This window comes from Felis catus, chromosome C1 (genome assembly GCF_018350175.1).
Source record: "Felis catus isolate Fca126 chromosome C1, F.catus_Fca126_mat1.0, whole genome shotgun sequence".
NCBI lineage: Eukaryota > Metazoa > Chordata > Mammalia > Carnivora > Felidae > Felis > Felis catus.
Genome location: NC_058375.1, coordinates 207,091,724 through 207,114,397, shown reverse-complemented (window position 1 = coordinate 207,114,397; position 22,674 = coordinate 207,091,724). Strand labels below are relative to the sequence as shown.

General features: G+C 46.5%; 1 protein-coding gene across 1 annotated transcript in view; it reads left to right on the top strand.

Annotated features, from left to right (window-relative positions):
* The first annotated feature begins 7,254 nt into the window (after positions 1-7,254).
* Positions 7,255-22,674, top strand: part of AP1S3 (adaptor related protein complex 1 subunit sigma 3) — a 59,045-nt gene continuing 43,625 nt past the window's right edge. Inside the window, exon 1 of the mRNA XM_011285654.3 lies at positions 7,255-7,426. Coding sequence (XP_011283956.1) covers positions 7,424-7,426 — 3 coding nt within the window. The 5' untranslated portion in view covers positions 7,255-7,423. The remainder of the gene's footprint in view (positions 7,427-22,674) is intronic.

Here is a 22,674-nt window from a genome sequence, read left to right as displayed (position 1 = left end):
ACTTATGGATGGACCAAAAAGGCTTGGCACTCCAGAGCTTTCCCCAAAAGAGGGCGGGACCTACTCAAGGTATCTGCCGAGAAGAACACGGAGGAGTGACGATAAGCCTGCGGCATTTGACTTGGTGGCTTTCCTACCCTCTCAAGGCTCTGTCCCGACCCTGCCACATCTCTGGGTCTGGGGTTCGCACCCCTCTTTCCATAAATCCCCACTGCACGAAAACCACGCCGGAAATACGTTCATGTGGAGATGGAAACAATTTGACAGTTCCCATACTGCCTTTCCTGGTGATTCAGTAAGTGATAAAGCCCGTAACGTAAAGGAACTGCATCCTTGTGGAGTTTCTGCCTTAACAGCAACGTGTGGGCGTGTCTGTGCGCGTGCACACGTGTCCACGTGCGCGTCTGTGAATCAAGCGACACGCACACTCTGAATTTCTTGGCCAGATTACTAGCTTCTTCTCAAATCTCCAGAAGTACATTTGAAGTCCCCCCTGATTGAGCATGTTTGAACAGTTCCTTCGGACATCGTGCCCTTATGCCCTGTGCCCAAACACCTTCTCAGGTGAATCTCCTTCAAGCACAGCTGTGTTCCAGCCACACGCTAACCCTTTCCGCTACACTTCCCGCCCCCAACATCCTCACCCTGCCGGAAAAAAAACCCAATAGCACCTCACTGTGTCTAAAAGTAAAACAAGTTTTAACCGACGGGCACCGGTGCCCTTCAAAACTTGGTCCAAACCTCCATCAGCAGCTTTAAAACACCCACTATCCTAACTCATGCCACTTCTCGGCCACCCCGGGGACTGAGTGTGAACACTGACCCTGGGTGGGCCAATGCTGAGAGCACTGGAGGGTGAGGGGGATTTAGCAAAGGCAGAAGGACACGGCCAAGGAAGTAAGAGAGCAGAGCCGATGGTGTCCCGGAGGCCAAGTAAACAGAGTCCGGGAGGGGGTCATGAACAGTTTGATTCCACGTTGCTAATGGATGGACCTGAGTGAAGATCAGAGCTACCCCAGTGGGTTGGACACTCTGAGCTCACTGGCGATCTGGATCAAAGCCGCTAATGGAAGTCAGTTCAAAAGAATGTGGGATGAGTAGCTATGAAGACAGAGTAGGGGTGAACTGTTTGAGGCATGACTGCACAGAGGAGCAGAGACACAGGTGGAGGCTAGCAGGGCATGTGGGGCCAAAGGAAGTTTGGGCTTATTTTCAAAAGATGGAGTATATTACCGCATGTTTAAACATTGCGTGGGAGTGCGTCCGTGGAAAGGGGGGATGTGTGACACAGAAGAGGGTGGCCGTTGCAGAACCGCATCCTTGCTCTGTTGGGTGGGGGGGTGGGGACCTCGCGTCCCAGTGGACGCCCCCGGGGGCCAGCCAGCCAGGTAGTCACAGAGGGATGAGCAGGTGGCGGAGGTGGGGGCAGGCGGGAAGCCTGGGACATTTGGTGTTTGAAGGATGAGGAAGTTCTCTTTTGATTGCTTCCGTTTTCTCAGCACAGTAGGAGGCTGAGAGGGAGGCAGGAGGAGAGGGTGGAAAACATTCCTTCAGGAAAGGGCAGCCGGGTGACAGGGGAGCCTTCTCTGGACCCCAAAGGCCTATTTACATTTGTGAGCAAGAATCTGAGGTGAGACCAGCCAGCCAAGTTGCGAGTTTTCTCCAGCTAAATTCAGCTGGAACTTTGCTTACACTGAAATTTATTCTTCATTCAAGAGTTACACTGGGTATTTATTATTGCCAGGAGTGCATATCAGTGTAAATTGATACAATCTTTCTTGATGTATGTATATATACATCCTGCATGTGTGTGTGTGTGTGTGTGTGTGTGTATACATACTCTTTCAACCAGTAATTTGAATTTTATGGATTTATCCGGATGTGACCAGAAGCTTGGACCAAATTTGTATGTGCAAGATTTCCATTGTGATATAAAAACCAGAAACAATGTCAGTATTTAGTTGTAAGGACTTAGATTCCGAATATCAGTATGTATCAGTGATAAGGAAATAGAATATAACTAGTCCAAGAATGGACTCTTTATATGTCCTCTAAGTATCGTTGAAAAAGATTAAAAATTGGTTTTGAGAAATTCTCACAAAATAACACGAAGTAAAAAAAAAAAAACACCATCCTGGTAGGAGTCACAATATCATCTCTCACCTGAAATATTGCAAAGGCTCTTAAACAAGCCTCCCTGTGTCCTCTCTCATCTGCCTCCAGTGCTGTTCTCTACACCGTCACTGTAGCAAATGGGACTATTCATAAACATCTATTATTTTATTTTATTTTATTTTATTTTATTTTATTTTATTTTATTTTACTTTTGAGAGAGAGCGTGCACACGCATATGCATATGGGAGGGATAGAGGAAGACAGAGAAAGAATCTCAAGCAGCCTCCGCACCTAACACAGAGCCCGACGCGGGGCTCCCTCTTAAGACCATGAGATCGTGACCTCAGCCGAAATCAAGAGTCAGATGCTTAACCGACTGAGCCAGTCAGGTGCCCCCAAAACATCTTTAAAAGGCAATCTGGACAGTTCTCTGCTTGTAAGCCTTAAATGGTTTCTCATTTCTTGGTCTCATATTCTGAGCCCCTAAAGTGACCTCCAGGGCTCTATGTGATCTGCCCCTCCCCACACTCAAGCTTTCTTGCTCCAATATCATCCAGCTTCACCTGCTCCAGACCCCTTGGCCAGCCACATGCTATCCTATCTGCTTCAATTGCACTCCTAACCTCCCTCCAGGCTTCGGCCTGCTTAACTCCCATTCGGTCTTTAGGTTACACCTTACACCTCCTGGCCTCAGGAAAACCTTTATACCCCTAATCACCTTAATTACCCAAAACCCTGATAATCCAAACTAGCTCAGATAACTATAAAACCCAAGGTCAGTTTCAGGCTTGATTCAGGTCAGAAAAAGTCACCAGCACCTGGTTATCTCCCTACCTCTAGGCCCCATTTCCTTAGCGTTGCCTTCATGGAGAAGCTCAACCTTCATGGTGGCAAGATGGCTGTAGCTGGTCCAGCCTCCTCATTCACCTTCAAACCCAGTAGGAAAAGCTAATATACTGCTCCGAGAGGATTCCAAACAGTGTCCCAGAATTCAGTCTCATTGGCTTGGGTTACTTGATCCCAGGTATTTGCTTATATTAAAATTAAACATTGTCACTGTGACAATGTAATGCTCTGATTGGCTAGGACTAGGTCATGTGTCACCTCTAGGGCTACCAGCTCGTGTGTGTGGGAGTACAGAAGCAGAGGCATGGATCCAGAAGAGGCAAACAATATACGTCCGACAGGAATTTTTTTTACTACAGGTTTGCATAGCACCTTATCCTTTCCTTTCACAGGATTTGTGATAACGGTATATTTACTTATGGTATTATTTGTTCAGTATTTGTCTTTACTATGACCCTCTGCACTTGCTTTGAGAGGGACTGTGTCTCCTGTTCTAACTCTCTTATGCCTGGGAGCCAGCATAGTTCTTGGCACAGAGCAAATGCTCAATTAACATTTGTTTAATAACAATGTTACTAAACAACCCCCCAAACAGCAGACTATAAAACAGTATATATGCTAGGATTCCATTTTTCGTTTTAGCAACTACGCCTTTCCCCTCCTCTGTCTCTACAGATTGCAAACCTGAAATACACCAGATATAATAGGAGTTATTTCTTGATACAAGAATGGGATTTTAAAACAACGCTTTTCTTGATGTCCCTAATCTACAATGAACCTACATTATTTTTAGCTGAAAATTTTCCTGAAAATATTCTTTAGAAATACATTGGGTAAGGTTCTTCCTCTTGGAATAAAAAATGTCCTGTTTTGACAAGAAAAGGGATTTTCCAAAGAACATAAGGCCTTAAACCAACTGTTTCCCCATGACAAGGTGAATTCCTGTACACTGCAGAAGGGATTATTGGAGATGTTGATTACTTAGGACATTAATAGGAGGGCACTGGGGACCAACAGGGCCAGGCTCCAATCAAGTTTGTGTGCTGCAGTGGAATTATTACATAAGGTGGCTTTGAAGTTGGCCTGTCTTTTATTGCTTCCTTTATTTTTTAACCTTGTAGCTTGACCCCTCCCAGTTTCTGGAAAGTTAGTATTTTGGCTTATGGACTATCATGGTTTTACTTTTATTTTCATGTCCCTAATTTCTCCCCCTCCCCCACCTCCCTGGTTGGTGGTGGCTTTTACTGCTTTCTCTCCATCTTCTGTCACCCTGTAGTTCCGGAGCGATCTGAGAAGTGAAACTCATAAATCGAGTCGATCTCTTGCCAGGGCATTGTGTTGTGAATAAACGTGGACGTACAGAATTGCGTTCGCCTGCTCTCAACCTCATCCGAAACACGTTAGCGCACTGTGCACGCTGGTCTCTTTCTTAACAGTAAATTTCGAATCTAAAGACCCCATCTGGATTGCAGCAGGGGCCTCTTTCTACAGTGGAACGTCTTGAGCTACAGGCCTCTGGGTCGTCCTTGGGGTCAGTCTCATTGTTGGCAGACCTGATGTGGAGTTCGAAAGGGAGCAAAGATGGGATAGAGAAGCAAGACCCCCAAACACAAGTTATTCCTCAGGGGCGCCTGGATGGCTCAGTTGGTTGAGTGTCTGACTCTCGGCTTCGGCTCAGGTCGTGATCTCACGGTTCATGGGTTCCAGCCCCACGTAGGGTCTGTGATGGCAGCGCAGAGCCTGCTTGAGGTTCTCTCTCCCCCTCTTTCCGTCGCTCCCCCACTCGCATGCACTCTCTTTCTCTTTCTCAAAATAAATAAGTCAGCCTGAAAAGATGCAAGTTATTCCTCTGAGACACGTGGGCGTTCTGAATAAACATCGCTTACCACCCACTGCTGTGTCGCACTGTCATGTATGAGGCTTCGGGGGGAACCAGCTTGAGGCTTGGTGCCGTGAGACCAGCCTTAGCTCTCCCTCTTCTTTGCCGCCTGTGCCTGCTTCGGTCTCACCACCTCTGTGTTCAGGCTCTCATCTGGACAATGGGCACAGTACCCCCCAAGCCCAAGCAGCATCAGCGCCTGACATGGGGCTCGATCTCAGGAACTGTGAGATCATGACCTGAGCCAAAATCAAGAGGCAGACACTCAACCAACTGAGCCACCCAGGCGCCCCAGGATGAGTTTTGAAGTCAAACTCCCCTCATTTTCTAATCAAACGTTCCCTAACACAGGCTACTCTGCGAGGGAGCTTTCTCTCGCTCTAATCTTTTACCTCACCCTCTCGGCAGGAGCACGGGGATTTATCTTTCATGTACACCATTGATACTCCAGCTCTTTCTACTAGCAACAAAACCCTCAAAGCAGAGGGCGCTGGGTGCTTTTCATAGGCTCAGCAAGGCAAGTGGGGCAGGGCTGTGCGCCGCCCTGAAGTCAGTGGAAGGAAAAAGACCCGCAAAGGTTACGGTTGAACTGGGTGAAGTCGAAAGGCCAAAGACAGGCAGAAAGCACACCCCGGGGTGACAATCAGAAGTTCGAAAGCAGCTCTCCTGAATTCACAGTAAATCGTGGAGCATCTGTCAGAAGGCACACTCACCCCATTGGGATGGGGCATAAACTGTTACATATCCTCTTTCAGAATCCTCTGGAAGATGCCACAACACCAGGGAAGGAAGCCAACAGGAGGCGTGAAGTGTGACGGAGGTGAGCTTTCTGAGAACTTGGCGGTTGCCGTCTTGGGGGCTGTAAGCCCTGTACGTGATGCCCTAAAGCAGAGAAGGCCCACAGGCTTCTGGTTCCTGACATCTCTCTGACGTCCTATCACTTAAGTCCAGCCACCGAGGTCCCCTTTGGGGACTTTTGAAAAGGACAACTCTCTTCTTTTCCTTCTGAGCACTGGCTTTTCACCTCCAGGTCTTATGTCACTGCCTCAGGGGCATCCTTCACCTGCCCCCCCTAGGCTCAAGGTACGTAGCCTTCCCTGAGCCCATCCCAGCCACCTGCATCCACCTTCCTTAGAATCCTTTCACCCACTTAACACTCATCTTACTTTATAATTATTATCTTGAGTCATCATTATTTATTTACCAGTTTATTATCTGTTGTCCCACAAGAGACTATAAGCTTCCAAAGACTGGCTGGCTCAGTCAAAAGAGCAGGTGATTCTTGATCTTGAGGTCGTTGAGTACGAGCCCCACATTGGGTGTAGAATTTACTTAAATAAATAAAAATAAAAATAAAAAGCTTCATGAGTTCACGAGCCCCACATTGGGTGTAGAGATTCCTTACATAAATAAACATTAAAAAATAAAAGCTTCAGAAGAAAGACAGCTTGTTTCTTCTCAGCTGGCCCCCCATGCCCCTTCTGTAGGACCCGGCACAGAGTTAGCACTGATAAATGTGTCACCAGTGCATGGACGGATGGAGCATGCCTTCTAACCCATCTTCTCAGCCCACACCCCGTGGAAATTACACAGTAACTCCTAGGAAGGTCTTTCAGCAATTTTGGCCTCCAGGGAGCACCCGGGCAAAGGTTTTTAACCTTTCCGCACGGATCTCTTCAGGTATTTGATAAAACCAACAGCCTCTCCCAAAAGAACATAGACACACACTAAAAACTCTGCTTACAACGTGGGGGTCTGGAGACTCCTACCGCCCCAGGTAAAAACTCCAGGCTTAAGAAACATCAAGCGGAGAAGGGACGAGACTGGACATTCGACGCCACCAAGTCTTAGGAGAGACGTCCTAAAACCAGGCTTGTATAAAATGACCTATGTCCTTGCATTGCAGCATTAAAAAAATACACAAAGACGGGAAGAAATCGGGAATGGGTGGGGGGGGGGGGTGGTGGTGGCAAGGGATCGCTTCTAGTTCCGGCTCTGCCAGCCGCTCCCTCCCTTCTCGGTTTAGGACAAGCCAGCAGCGTCTGCCACGTTCCCTAAGTGCTGGGGGCAGATGCACATTTCTGGAATACAGGAATAACATATTCCCCGGGGCAGAATCAGGAAAGCAGCCCCCTCGGGGGTCCCTGCTCAGGGGTTCCCAGTGGCCCAGGGTGCAGAGGCGGGGGCAGGTGCTTCTGCACCTGCCGAAGCCTGCGCGCCGGGCTGGGAGGGCTGGGGGGGGGGGTGTGGGGAGGAGGGAGAGGAGGTGGAGGAGGTAGGGGAGGAAGTAGTGGAGAGACGGAAGGAGGGGAGGGAGAAAGCAGGGGAGGAGGGAGTGGAGGAGGGAGAGGGGAGGGGAGGAGGGAGAGGGGAGGGGCGGAGGGAGGGAGGGGAGCCGCGCGGGGAGGAGTCTGCAAACTTTCAGTTCGAGGGCATTGTGGGAAGCAGCCATGGTCTGAGGCGGGCGCCTCACCTGTCAGCCTCCGGCTCCTGCGCTCGCCTTGCGCCCTGGTGACCCCCGCTCCACGCTCGCCGCTCGCTCCTGGGCGGCCGGGGGGAGGGGGCGGCGGAGGCCCGGCCACCATGGTGAGTGACCCGGGGGCGCGCGCCGGCGGGAGGCACCTGCGGCGGCCGCCGAGGGGACCCCGGGGTCCCGGTCCGCCGCCCGACGGTGCGGACGCGCGGGCCACCGGGACGCCGGTCCGGGACCCTCGGGGCCACAGGCGCGCTCCTTCATTCATTGACTCGTTCGCTGAGCGCGGGGTCAGTGCCAGGCGCGCGCGGCCAGGTGCAGGGTGTCGCGGGGGACGCGGGGGACCTTCGCTGGCAGGGGGGTTACCTTCTGGGAGGAGGGTGTGGAGACGAGATGGGGAGCCGGGTGGCAGACCGGGGAAGTAAAGGTAACCGCCGCGAGTGAGTGCTCCCCAAGTCTCCAGTACCACCGGATGGCGGAGGGGAGAGGCCACTCGGGAGGAGATCGCGGAGAAGGCCCTTTGCGGGAGGTGACATCTCAGATGCCGGAGATCCCACAGGGGCCATGCAGGTGGTGGGAGCCGAGAGAGAGCAAAGAGGAGCGAGAAGAAATCCTTGCTTGTGGCAAAAAGAGAGAGAGAGGGGCCAGGTCCAGTTGAGGCGGGTCGTTAGAAGCCCAAGTTAAGGAGTTTGGGTTTTATTCTAACTTAGTTGAGCCCTGGGAGCCTTTTAGCGAGATTACTGGTCTCATCTCATCCTTTCTACACGCAAAAAAAAAAAAAAAAAAAAAAAAAAAAAATGCCTGTGGCTGTTGGCGGAGAGTCGCCTGAAGGACACGTGTTCGAGGAGGGGTTTCCATCAAAGTAGAAACAAGGAGACCAGTTCCAGCGCCCCAGGTGAGAGGTCGTGACCTGCCCTCGGGTGGAAGCAAGAGCTTCAGGCGCCTCTTCCGTTGCCTTCTGTCCAGGGCTAGCGTTTTGACAGTGAGGTGGCCTGAACTGTGCCAGTCGCACTTCCCCAGGTGAGCTCAGGTCCCACATTTAAGTAGGAACAGAAGCGACCCGCAGTCTGAGGGCTTGAGGGCCCGCTGCGGGCTGGGCAGGAGATAGTCAAGGACAGTGTGGAATGCTAAGCCCCTGGACACAAAGACCACAGATCCTGGCCCCAGGGAGAGGCCTGGCCGCACAGGCCGGAGATGCCTTTTGTTGTTTGTTGAGGATTCCTTGTAAATACAGCACGGTGTAAAAAGGAGGCTGTAAATAATGGAGCAGCTCTGTTCGTTTGCTCGGGTTTCCCAAGGAACAAGGTGACAGTGTGCGGAGCTCGCCAGCATCACTTGCCTGCTGGAGGGGTGGAAGTGGGAATGAACTGGGGCAGGGTCCTCACTCTAGACAGCACTTGCCGTGGAGTTTTGTTTTTTTTCTTGCTGGTATCGTATGATCAGGTAGTCAGAAATGTGTGCAGAAATGTGTGGCTTTACCACCAGGCCTCGCCCACCAGAAATGCTCATGTGATTGAGCACTTCGGATAGGCCCAGTGGGATGCTCAACCCTACCATGCACCATCTCGGGCAAATCCTGATGAAAGTGAGTGTTCTCTTTGCACTTTACCTGCTCCGACCTGTTTTTAGCAATGTGGCCCTGGACGGTCTCTTGACCTCTCTATGCCACTTGGCTTATTTGTAAAGTGAAGATTGTAAGTGTTCCCAACTTGTTAGAAGGGGTTCTTCACGTGCAGTCTGGGGACCCTAAGGAGTCCCTGAAACTTTTCAGAGATCCACAAGACCCGAGGAATTTCATAATAGTTTATAACAGCACCATGATGTTATGTGCCTTTTTCACATTCATTCCTATATGACCGTGGGTGGAGTTTGCTTGAGACTAACATGTCCCGGGATTATGTGACAGATTGAATACGGACACAGCTGGGAGAGTCCAGCTGTCTTCTACTGAGCCAGACATTGAGAAGATTCGGAAAAAATATAAAATAGGGGCACCTGGGTGGCTCTGTCACCTGGGCTCAGGTCATGATCTTAGGTTCGTGAGTCTGAGCCCCACATCAGGCTGTCAGCACAGAGCCCGCTCTGGATCCTCTGTCTCCCTTTCTTTGCCCACCCCCCCCCAACCATGCTCTCGCTCTCAAAAATAAAGAGAAAACGTTTAAATTTTACAAAAAGAAAAACTATAAGCATACAAAACCTACATAAATAAAAGGTCTTTGGAGCTACCTATTTTTTAAGAGTGTGAAGGAGTCACAGGCAGGTTCTGTGAGTCAGTGCAAGTGAATGCATTTAGGGCAGTAGCTTTGCCCCCATCCGAGCTCGGGGACTATAACGTCTCCTCCGATATTACTGCCATGTGCTGGGAAGAACCTTCTTGGTGAGGGCCACTTTGTGACCCTCTGTCTTTCTCCTGCTCCGTTCTTGACTCCTGCCAACTCTTCCCTTAGGCAACTGAAAGGTGCTTACGCTATCCTACTTGCTCCCTCCGCACAGGAGATGGTTCTTCATCCCTGTGCCCGTGGGCCAGGTTTCTAGCACAGGGATTCTATACCTCCTGAATCTGGGGACTGTTTTTTTATCCGAATTGTCTTATTTGAATCAACTTTGTACCTCTGCACCCTGTCTTTGTTTTAGAAACCTCTGCTCTGGGAAGCAATGAGAAGGTTATTGTGTTTCAGGGATCCCCGTGGCTTCTGAGCACAGTGTATTTAAACATCTTAGTGGGAAGCCTTTACTGTTGGATGGTTGACAATGTTGGTGGAGGAAGGAGGATTTTCTTTTATTTGTTTGTTTATTTATTTTTTCCCTGTAAGAAGATAGCAGTGAGGATTTAGAGGGTGAAGTTTGGGGGCGCCTGGGTGGCTCAGTCGGTTGAGCCTCCGACTTCAGCTCAGGTCACGATCTCGCGGTCCGTGGGTTTGAGCCCCACGTCTGGCTCTGGGCTGATGGCTCAGAGCCTGATGCCTGCTTCCGATTCTGTGTCTCCCTCTCTCTCTGCCCCTCCCCCGTTCTTGCTCTGTCTCTCTCTGTCTCAACAATAAATAAACGTAAAAAAAAAAAAAATTTAGAGGGTGAAGTTTGAAGGGCTGTGGGGACGCCTTTACTAAAAATGCAAGCGGACCTTGCTTTATGCAGTCCACATGCTTCGGATAAGTTGAAATGGCTTTTAAAACCACGTTGCAAACAAAATAGAGGAATTACCCATTGAAAGAAACTCCAGGGGTGACCCATTTTTGAAATATGAAGAATCATCTTCTTGCGATGCAAATGATCATAATGGACGCTGCTTATATCTAAAGTGAGGTCCGCTTACGCTAAAAACAAAAAGATCGAAGATTCTTTGGTGTGATTTTAAATCTTAGTTTAGAGAGAGACTTTCCTGAGCTGAACTGGGAAGCCAGTTCTTGATCAGCGTTGACGTCAGTCAGTTTGAAACAGCACGAGGGCACCTTCTCCTAAATCAAGTACATCCGAGTTCCCCGTGTTCGTCCTAATCTCACTGTATCGCCTGGAAACAGGAAGGATGAAGAGGGTTGCAGAGGGCTGAGGAGGGAGAAATCTAACTATGAACCTGTAGATCCTGCTACGATCCCGCCTCCCTCCCCAGTATATCAATTTAATCGTCCAAGGCTTAAGTGAACTGTAATAAGCACGTAGTTATTTAGGCAGTTTAAGTTCTAGTTCCAGGGTGAAGTAGTTTATTACAGCAAGGAGCACTTTCCTGCTCCAAAGCCTCCTGTGAGCTGCTGGGCAGCCATTAGTGTGGGGGGGGAGGGGGTTGGGAAGAAAGGAGGGAGGGCAACGTGGCCTCGGTGGTGGCCAGTTATCCCCAGAGGCGAGACCACAGACAGCCCTTCCCCCAGGTCTCCCAACAACACCAGTGAGACTTGTGTTTACCCGACCCCAGGATTGTGATTCCTGAGTTCCCATTCCTGGTTTCTGTGGCCAATAATGTCAACAGCTTATGATTTTTGTGTGACATTTTACAAACAGCTGGAAGGAAATGGTCAGCAGATTGTGTACTCGCCACAGGGTATTTTCGATGTGTGTCTGTTTGGGTCCCATGAGTGATTTCATTATTGACTAAGACGTAACAGATAAAGCGAAGCCTATCCCCCAACACAAAGGATGAAAACTCCTTGAAGAGCCCCCAGAGATAAGCATTTTGGGATCTCCCCATGACCCATTCCTTTGATGATATTTTGTTGTTACTATGGCCAGGCCAGAGGTTCTTGCAGTGATCGGAGACTTCACTGGGGTTACTTCTTCCCTGGGGCCTGCCCGTGCCTATCCTAGCCATTTACCTGGGAGAAACTCCCTTTGGACCATCTGGAGCCCCCAGATCCTGTGCTGTGAGAGAATGCACTGAGAAACCAGAAGCCAAGCCCCTCAGGCCTCCCAGGGCAGCTCTGACCTGTCTCGCCAGCACCCTGACCGGCCAGAGGAACTGTGCTGATTACGTGGCTGCTGATAGCAGGATAAATGGTGACTTTTAACAATGAAAAGGAAGCGCTACAAATCATTTAAGTTAGAAACGAAATGCCGTTGAATGTTATGAGGAAGCTGGCCTTCGAAAAAGCTCCGACCACGTCCCGAGCCCGGGAACTTTCCGACAGGTAGAAGTGAGTTCTGAAAAAGCTCTGACTAGTTTCTGCAAAGCGCCCGGGGGAAAATGATCAAGTGTCCGGGAGTCTGTCAGTGCGATGGGCCACTGACCTGCAGTACAAGAATAAGGGCACTCAGGATTTCCTATGTTCATGTCCTTGTCGGATCCTCTCTTAGTAGGGCTTCTGGGCTGGTGAGAAAGGATGGGTGTGAGGTGGGATTCGCTGCATACTTAAATGCTGCAGGAGGCTCCTGGCCGCCCTGGGTTATTAAAGAGGAGAAACTTACGGCCATGGTTTGCAAGCTGGGGCGCCTTGTACTTGGTCTTGTAGAGAGCGGATGTCAAGGGATAGTTGTGACTTGCACAGATCGTTTTAGATTTAAAACTTCTTTGCACTAAAACACGAATGGGGGTGCCTGGGTGGCTCATTGGTTAAGCGTCCGACTATTGATTTCGGGTCAGGTCACCCTCTCACGGTGTGTGGGATGGAGCAACCCATGTCGTGCTCCGTGCTGACAGCACGGACCTGCCTCGGATTCTCTCCTCTCTCTGCCTCTCCCCCACTTGTGCGCATGCGTGTGTACGTTATCTCTGTCAAGAATAAATAAACATTAAAAAAACTCACAAATGCGTTTGAGTCCACGCTGCAGAATTCATACACACTTTAAAGATAAAAAAGAAAACCTAAGAAGTAGCTTGTGTATGGCTAGTTGCTTAAGACTAGCACTCTACATCTCACAAGGCTACCTGCCTTTTTTGCTGTTTCGGTGATTTGGGTCAAAAAGGTTGAGATGGTGTTCGAAGACGGGGTCAGAAAAATTTTTCTGTAAAGGGCTGGATCATAAGTATTTTAGGCTCTGTGGGCCCTAAAGTCTCTGTCACTGTCACTTAACTCTTCTATTATAGAGTGAAAGCAGCCATGGACGAGATGCAAATGGGTGTGGCTATGTTTTAATAAAACTTTATTTATAAACACAGGGGGCGGGCCAGAATCGGGCTATCGGCTGTAGTTTGTTGACTTATGTTCTAAAGTAACTTCCATTCATTCACTATATATTTGACAAGTGTATTGGGCACGTGCCCCAGGACAGGCAGTGCACCAGGTAGGACTGGCTATATAATTTGTCACACGTAATACAAAATGAAAATGTAAGGTCCCTTGCTCAAAAAACTGTTGAGAATTTCAAGATGACTGCAGAGCATTAAACTAAGGACTTGCTCTAGGCAAGAACCCTGTGTCCACGGAAACCAGCCCTGGGTCTAGGCCTCAGGGCTTGTGTTAAATAAACCAGAAGCTCCTTGCTGTCCTGGAGCCCATGTTCTTGGTAGAAAGTTCTCGAAACTTTCTAAATATTTTGTACCAATGACACAGAAGAGGATATTATAAAGCATTCATAAATCATCCTCTCATTTTTTTTTACTTGATGGAAGTTGCAGGTGTTTCTGATGTGGGCAATGTGGGACCCTGTGGGCGCATGTGGAATTGGGGGCAGTCCTGGTGTAGGTGGCCACTTCAGGCCCTGCAGTTTCACCCCTTCTCAGCCTGAGGAGGTGGGTCCATTCATCGGGCCAACTCAGCTGGCCCTTGGTCACTTCCTGAAGCAGTTGTGACTGGACAGAGAGTTCAGGAACCATGTCCTTCTCCCATATCCCCTTGGGTACAGGATATCGAGGCTTCCCCAGACCGTTCCAGGTTTGCCCTAAAAGTCCAGGTGTGGTGTAGTTTGTCAGTGTAAATCCTGTACGTTAGTTCCCCATTTGTGGAAAATGAGACCGATACGCCCATGTATAAACTGGAGACTTCCAGGAGGATATGAAAGAAACAGTGATTATTCCTGGGAAGGGCTCTAAGCATCCAGTGTGATACATTTTCACTTCGTATTGTATGTTCTATTAGACACTTCAGTTCTCTCTGTTTGAATGCTAATTATCTTCTAAATTATATGAAAAATCACTTTTAAAAATTCTTCCTTTACATTAGTCCTCCAGCAAGACTCTTTGGTTTTTCCCTGTGTTTTGTAACTTTTTCTAAAAGAAACAGTGATTATTCCTGGGAAGGGCTCTAAGCATCCAGTGTGATACATTTTCACTTCGTATTGTATGTTCTATTAGACACTTCAGTTCTCTCTGTTTGAATGTTAATTATCTTCTAAATTATATGAAAAATCACTTTTAAAAATTCTCCATTTACATTAGTCCTCCAGCAAGACTCTGTTTGGTTTTTCCCTGTGTTTTGTAACTTTTTCTTAAAGTTTATTTATTTTGAGAGAGAGAGAGAGAGCACAAGCAGGTGAGGGGCAGAGAGGAGGGGAGACAGAATCCTAAGCAGTCTCCGTGCCTAATGGCACAGAGCCTGATGCGGGGCTTGAACTCATGAATAGTGAGATCATGACCTGAACTGGAGATCAAGAGTCAGACACTTAATTGACTGAGCCACCCAGGTGCCCTGCGTGTTTTGGAACTTCTTAAGGTTGGATGTGTCTGGAATTGGGATGTAGGCAGAAGTTTCCTGAAATCTCTCTCTCTCTCTCTCTCTCTCTCTCTCTCTCTCTCTCTCTCACACACACACACACACACACACAGGCTTGCTCTCTGACTTGAGCTCTTGGCCAGCCTTCTGAGACTCCTATTAGTACCTGTTTTCATATGAGAACTGAGAAAACCTGAGGGGAAAAATGTGAACCATCTTTCTCACTTCAGTAACTCTGAAAACTTTTGGTAACGACGTAGAATAATGTTTCTAGTCACTTCAGAGAGGACTGAACCATTCAAGTACAGAGATGGTTGGCAGATCACTTAGGGTTGGCCTTCCTGCATTCAGTAAAGAACTGAACATTCCAACAAGATTAAGAAGTCACGTCCCTGAAAAAGTCAGGAAGGCCCCATCAAATGTGGCATCAGATGACGACTGTCACTGATTTGTTCTGCCCCTGATTTCAGTGTCTGCTGCATATCCCCAGCTTCCCAAGCCTTCCTTAAAAAAAAAAAAAAAAAGGACAAAAAAAAAAAGGCAGCAACTTTTCGTTATATGGAGGTGAAGCTGTAAAAGGCTTGAAAAAAAGGTTTCTTTGAAGAGAAATGTCCGAATTTCATCAGGTGACAGAACGTGTTATTGGAAGACACATCTCTGTTGTGAAAACGTTCAGCTACTGGTTCCCTGTAGAAGTGACACGCGGGGCATTTTGCCCAGCTTCCCCCCACCCCCTAAAGCCTTCATGTGTTCATTTCCAGAGGCAGGTGTCAGATGTCAGTGCAATGTGTCCAGGAGGAGCACATGATGAGGCCGACAGCCCCAAGCCCTGCATGTGTGCCCTGTGACCTTGACCACTTGGTTTATCCCTTTCACACGCGGCCCACTTCCTCGGTTTACCTGCAGATTGGATGAGATAATCCAGTTCAAGCCCTTTGCATGCGGTCTGGCACCTGGAACACATTCCATAAACGTTAGCTAGGCTATTTTTAAGAGAAACAGGAAAAAACCCTAACAAAATGTTTAAAAAGGGTTATAAGTTGATTCCCGCCTCCCCCCCACCCCCCCAGGAAACTTATCTGAACCAATGAAATAGAGAAACAAAATATCATAGACTGTAAACACTGGGGAGATAGGAGAAGGTGAGGGTTTTTGTAGTATCATAGTGTTTTTCCAATGTGATTCAAAACCCAGTGTATTTGTAGGACATTTTTCTTTTATTTCCTAAACAAGTACTTTCAGTTTCTTACTAAGAAGCCGAAACCTCAATTCTAAGTGCACTGCACGTGCATCCAACCTTTTAAAGTTTATTCGGCCTCATGACTTTTATACTTTAAGGATTCAGATAATCTAGTCTATATCAACAGTCTTGGTAAAAAAATAAATAAATAAATAAATAAGTGGGAGAGGGAAGACTTGACTCTATAGCAAGCCAGGTCTTTCTCTCAGATTGAACCTGAGCTTTGAAAGAGGATGATGGATGTGCCATTGCCCACCTCCTAACAAATTTTGTTCGCCGGTGTAGACCTTGTTGTCAAGGTATAAAGGCGCGAGGGACAGATTTTTATTGAGTTCTGAGTAGTCTCCAGTGGGAGGAAAATGGACGTTCTTAATAAACATTGAAGTGGTCATTACCATCGAGGTTAGCATATTAAGCATAGCCTCTTAAACAAGTTCCTGATCACAAAAAAATTCACATTAAGAATGATTGAATGAGCATCACTATGAAATACGAATAGGGTCCCAAGTTATTCATGTTTCGTTGGACTTCACAGTCATACTGAATGTTGCCTGGAATTTCTACCCACTATTTCCAGTTATCTTTTTGGTCCTTAAATGATTTGAAACAGAACCAAAGGCCGGTCTGCCTCTCAAAAGACTCTAGAAGAAAATCTAATTGGAGTTATCGTTACTCTAAGACAAAAATGAAGCAATTAACAGGTATTGTTGGTATGTTCTAAATTGATTACTCTGCCCAGAGGAAGTAATGAATGGAGAAATCATACGTGAATCACTTCTCAGGCTTTTTTTTTTTTTTTTTCTCCTCACTTGTGAACCCTTGAGCTCTTTTAACTGGGTTGGTTATTAGAAAAGAAAACCTAGGGGCTCCTCAGTGGCTCAGTTGGTTGAGTGTCTGACTTTGGCTCAGGTCATGATCTCACAGTTCACAAGTTTGAGCCCCGCATCGGGCTCTGTGCTGACAGCTCAGAGCCTGGAGCCTCTTCGGATTCTGTGTCTCCCTCTCTCTCTGCCCCTCCCCTTCCCCCCGCCTCGCTTGTGCTCTGTCTCTCTGCCTCTCTCTCTCTCTCAAAAGTAAGTAAACATTAAAAAAATAAATACAAAAAAAGAAAAGAAAAACCCACAAGTGTAGATCTGTTTCTTGATTGCAAGATATGTGTGTTGTGGGGAAGAAATTTCTCACATGCACAGGAGTGGATGATTAAGCACTGAAGTATATTGTTCAGATTATATAATTGCTGCAGAAGCAGGACACGGTATGAGCTCATGGGAGAGATGGGCACTGGGCTGAGACCAGAAGGGCAGGACGATCCTGCCTGCAACTTTTCAGAAGAGCACGTACTGTAGATATGCTGGATGTGCATGTGAGTGGGAAGGGTTCGTAAGCAGACCGTAGAGACAGGCAGTTTGAGGGAAATGCAAGTCCTGGAGGAGAGCCTGGTTTCTCATCGACTCCACCTTCTCCAACTTTGCTCGTCCATCAGCCCCAGTGGGACAGGATTCATCCAGTATCATCTGGGAATGACACTTCTCCCAAGTGGATTTTCCAGAGAGCAAAATGGACAAACTTTTTTTTTTTTTTTTTTTTTTTAGTTTTAGAGTTCAAAAAGTGTTAATACCCTCCTCAAGCATTTGGGGAAGTTCACCAGAAGTAGTTTGAAGCAGCCTCACTTCCCTGCTTGGTTCTGGGGATGAGTTAGTTGCCTTCTAAGCAGCCAAAGTACAATGGTACAGAAATTGCAGGTGTATTTAGGATGCGTGTGTGTGCGTGTGTGTGTGCGTGCGCGTGTGTGTTTTATCTTCGAGTGGGTTAGTTCCTTTAAAATACTGGGGTGCCTGGGTGGCTCAGTCGGTTAAGCGTCTGACCGGCTCAGGGCATGATCTCTCGGTTTGTGAGTTCGAGCCCCGTGTTGGGCTCTTGTGCTGACAGCTTACAGCCTGGAGCCTGCTTCGGATTCTGTGTCCCCTTGTCTCTCGGCTCCTGCCCCATTCATACTCTGACTCTCTCTTTCTCAAAAATAAATAAACATTAACATACCAGCTGCTGTTCCTTCCCTCCACTACCCTGTATGTCTGCCCCCAAACTCTCTTCCTCCAATCACTTTCATGTATGTTTCAAGAAGGAAAGCTCATTTTTAAAAAAAGTTTGTTTATTTTGAGAGAGGGGAGGGGCGGAGGAGAGAATCCCAGGCAGGTTCTGCACTGTCAGCATAGAGCCCAACGTGGGGTTCTGTCCCATGAGCCAAATCATGAGATCATGACCTGAGCCGAAATCAAGAGTCGGTCGCTTAACTGACCAGGCCACCCAGGCACCCCCAAGACAAGGGAAGCTCATTATAATAGCAGCTTAAGACAGACATCACTAGGAAGACAGAAGAACATAGCACTGGTAGGGGTTGCCGCATTGGGAATGAGAGAACTCAGGGCCGTCACCCGGCTATACCAATGACTGTGACCTTCACTGCTCTCCTGCCTTCCTGGCTCTGTTCTTGCTGTCACGTGAAGCAAGCTTGGACCTGAGGCATGATCTTACAAACTCTTTCTGGCTCTCACAGTCTGTTACCTGCTGCAAGAAAATCCCATGTCTCTCTAAACCTAACGTACATGTTTTCTGAATGTGTCAGAACCAGAAGCAGGGCGGGGTGTGATGTTGAGTTGTTGATCCGTGTGTCTTTACGTTGCTGTTGATGCCTGACATGTCCTAGGTGCAACTTGCAGGTGCAGTTTCCATGTCTGCAGCTGGCCTGAAGGTCTGATGGCCATCCCAACACTGAGGGTACATAAGTAGATGGTGAGTCATTGCATTCCTCACACATCTGTCTGTTTACAGCGCGTAAACGTCACGAGTGCATCGTTAAGTGCACGATCGTAAGTGCAATTTTGGCTTCAGTCAGCATAAGTGTAAAAGAAGCACAGCGTTATTATTCTGCTTTAGGTACAAATTTACTGAATACCTACTGTGGTCTAACCCCGGAAATGGAGATTATTAAGCGCTATAAGGGAAACAGAACTGATGATGCTTCGGATCCCACGGGGAGGGAAACCTATAAATAGAGCAGTTTGTACTGCTAAACCGTGGGTTTCTTCAAAGAACGTTGAAAAATGAAGATGTGGTCAGGAGGCACTAGGGTTCAGAGGGAAGTATGAATCTGGAGAGAGGTTTTGAAAGGATGTTACAGATGTGCTTTGGTGATGAGTGTATTTCAGACACGGGGCTCGAAGGAGGAGCCAGCTGCTGAGGTGGGTCCCAGTAACACATGTTCTAGGGCCTGTAAGCAGATTGGCATGACTGCATGGGGGAATGGGTTGGAAAACACACACACACACACACACACACACACACACACACACCCCAAATACTTGGGAGCTAGATATCTCCCAAGAAAAAGTAGAGTACTTTGGTGCTTTGGTGGAGGGCATTGAAAAACAGGAGATTTTCTCTGTGCCATTCTGGAGGACAGTCCCGAAAGGTCTGTCTTTTCTGTTTTCTGTTCAGAACCATCATTTCACAGATGTGGAGTGTGAACAGTGGACAGGCACTGCTTGAGACAAACACCTAAATGAAATCTCCGTCCCTCTGTAGTATTTTTAGATGGTAGAGGGTAGCGTGTGCACATATAGGTGTAACTGATTTGAAGTTTTAAAGTGAAACAAAGTTTTTTGTTCATCTTGTTTGTATTGGTAACCACACCCATTTCTCGGAAGAATTTGAGCCTATCTTTGCCAATGATCATTTAAAAAAATTGTTTTAATATGAAATTTATTGTCAAATTGGTTTCCATACAACAATCAGTTTAAAAGAAAATTCAGGCAATAAATATTTATTGAGCAGCTGTTTGTCCATACCTATTAAAATTCAAGCCATTACACTTGCTCAAAAGTAAAAAAAAAATGTAATTTTATTTATTTTTATTTATTTTGAGAGAAAGAGGGGGAGAGAGAGAGTGAATAGGGGAGGGGCAGAGAGAGAGAGGGAGAGAGAGAATCCCAAGCAGGTTCTGCAAGGTCCACGCAGAGCCTGACATGAGGCTCAAACTCATGAAACCATGAGATCATGAGATCATGACCTGAGCCCAAGTTAAGAGCTGGATGCTTAACTGACTGAGCCACCCAGGTGCCCAGGCACATAAGGGACTGAAAGTGAAAACTTCAATTCTGGCTCCTTGTGTAAAGCTTTGGAAAGGACTTTTATTCTTTGTCAGTTGCAAGATAAGTAACTATTGGTCTGAGAAAAAAAGTTTTTTAAAGTGTCCTTCTTTAAAATAATGCGCTTGTCTGATTAAGTGATGTTTATCCATATTTATCAGTTTCAGGGTCAAAATGCTGATACTCTAAAGACCACGCAACTAAATCTTTCCAACACAGTAATGGTGAGACTTTTTTTTTTTAAATAAAACTACCCTTTCAATCCCATTTTCCTGAGCTCCTTCTTATAACCAGTGAGTATAATCATATTTTATCAGTAAGAGTTCAAAGAACAGAAAATTTAAGATCAATAGGTTTGCAATAATTATGATATTTTTAGCAAATATTTACAACGTGAATGTTTCTAAAATATACTTCCAATTTAGAATTATATTCTGTACTACAGTCTTGACTATGGAAGCTAAAAATTTTAGACCTTGAGCAAAAGTGACCAAAAAAAAGGTCTAAACTTCTTTTTTGTTAACTGTGAAATAAGATAGTCATAAACACAGTAGGATTTCCTTTTTCTTACAAAGCATCTTTTTTTTCTCCGCAGTTTTATTGAGATATAATTGACCAAAGCATCTTGGGATGGTATTTTTTTTGTAACATCATAGAAAGATTTATAATTAAATATCAGTTTTACTGAAAATGCACACAATTATTTATGGGAGCCAATGACTTTAGAGTTTATTCCATAGCTACATGTTGCTAAAACTGGGTTTGATTTCTGAATTTTAAAGTAACTATTTAAAATGTTGCACAAGAAAAAGAAATGAGAAAACAGACTGTACTTATCTTACATTGCCGGTTTCTCTATTGAGTGGTATAAGGAATGGTGATTTCCAGCAAAAGTGACCGCAAAACATCTATTGTATTCTCCCGTAATAAAACTTTATGCTACATGGGAAGTCTAATAAAAAAGAAACAGGTGTTCAAAATGGAAGATGTTAAGCCCATCTTCAGCCCTACCTGCACATGGCTGATTGCTATGACCCCAAAGTGGGCCAGCCCAGTGCAGGCTGTAGTCTGATGCTCCCTTTTGGGTAGGGAACTGAAGGCCACCAAGTAGAGAATAGAAGCACTTTGGCCAATGCATGTGCGTATCACCATCCACCCTTAATTACTCACGTCTTAAGAATAGAAGGAACCCGGAGAGGAATCATATAATGAGCTCTGAGCAGAGGTCAGGTTCACTATCAAGTAATTAGCACTATCAGCAATTAATATGGCGTTAAACTATTTGCCTGTGACTGAAACTTAAATTGGTAACAATTAAGTAATGTCACCTTAATGCATGTAGCCTGCACAAAATACCGTGCTGGTGGTTCTTAAAGTTTTCTGGGATAAAAATCCTTCTTAAAATCTGCTAAAATTTCTGGACCTGATTTCTAGAGTAATCGCTCATCTAAAAGTTTGCATCTAAAAGTTTGCATAGACTTTCAAGTCTACCAACACTCCTTTCCCTTTTAAATTACCCTTAGACCTTGGGGATTTATTATAAAGGTATAGAATCCTACCTGAATTCAATACCTAGCCCTGCCACCTATATTTTGAAGACTCCACGAAAGTCTTTGAAGTGTCAATAACTAATTTTTTTTTATTCAATATGATACGTCACCTAGGTATGTGGATTAAACAATACAATAGGACACACATATAAATGTGCCCCAAACCGTGTCTGCCATGCAATGGATTGTCTTTATTGATAAATAAATAAATTTGTCATGTGGCATAGTATGTTCATATGGGTTGGTCTGTTAATAGACTGGAGTCTTCCTGGAGAAAAGGGACCCTGAGAAGTTAGATGGTGATCAGAAAGTTTCTTGGGAGAGTGCAGGATCGGAGTAGCAAGATGGGGGGCCAGTGACAGTGTCTGTAGGGTGATCCCCCTCATAGCTGTCGTATCTACCTCCACTCTAGGTAAACAAGTGAACAGATGCTACTTGGAGAGGCCACACAGGTGCCTTTGTCCCTAGAGATGTGTTCACAGATTCTTCCAAATTGTCCTATTTTTTCAAGAACTCTGAGCAGACCACTGCTGCTAACACAGCTTTCTTCAGACCAGCTCCTGTAGAATAGGAGCTGGAGGCCCTTTCTGGTTGTCGTCCCAGCCGTGTCAACCTGTGAGCACACTGTGGCTGATTGAGCTGTGTCTTCTGTAGAGAGCTAATCTCACCACTATGGGCTATTTTTATTTTCATTGCCAGATTATGAGGGTTACCTGTAGTCTTTTGTGAACAGGCTGCAGTCTTGTGGACCAGAGTGTTATGTATCTGTTTAACAGAGATTCAAAAGCCTCATGTAGTATGTCCAGCAGTCTCACGGGCGCTGTGCACATTTGAAGACTGCCTTTGACTGGCGGATTGTGTGGGAAAGCCTCAGGCTTTAGAGTCGGACGTATCTGTGTGTTGGAATCCCTCTCTGCCATTTACTGGCCTTTGAGCTGAGTCCCTGACATAGGTATCATAGAACATCTATCCATGACCTCATATGAGTACTATCTGTTCCTTGCCGGTGGTTATCATGATTGTGATGGCTTGTGGCTACTCACATTTCCTGCTTCTCCTAGCAACGCTGTATGTTCATGGCCCGGAACCCTGGCTTTGCTCGAAAAGGACCATCTGATCTCTTGATTTGTTTTTGATGGGTTATCAGTTGAAGTAGTTTTTTTCCAAATGTATGGGGATGAAAAGAATAATCATCCACTCTCTGTCATAGAGGCTTATCACCACACACGTCACACTACGTTCCTAATTTAACCAATTAACCTGAGATGATAAAAGTTCACTCCGATAGTATTGTGTTCTGTGGAATGCAGAGCGATGTACCTATAAGATTGGTTTATGTGCTTGGATTTG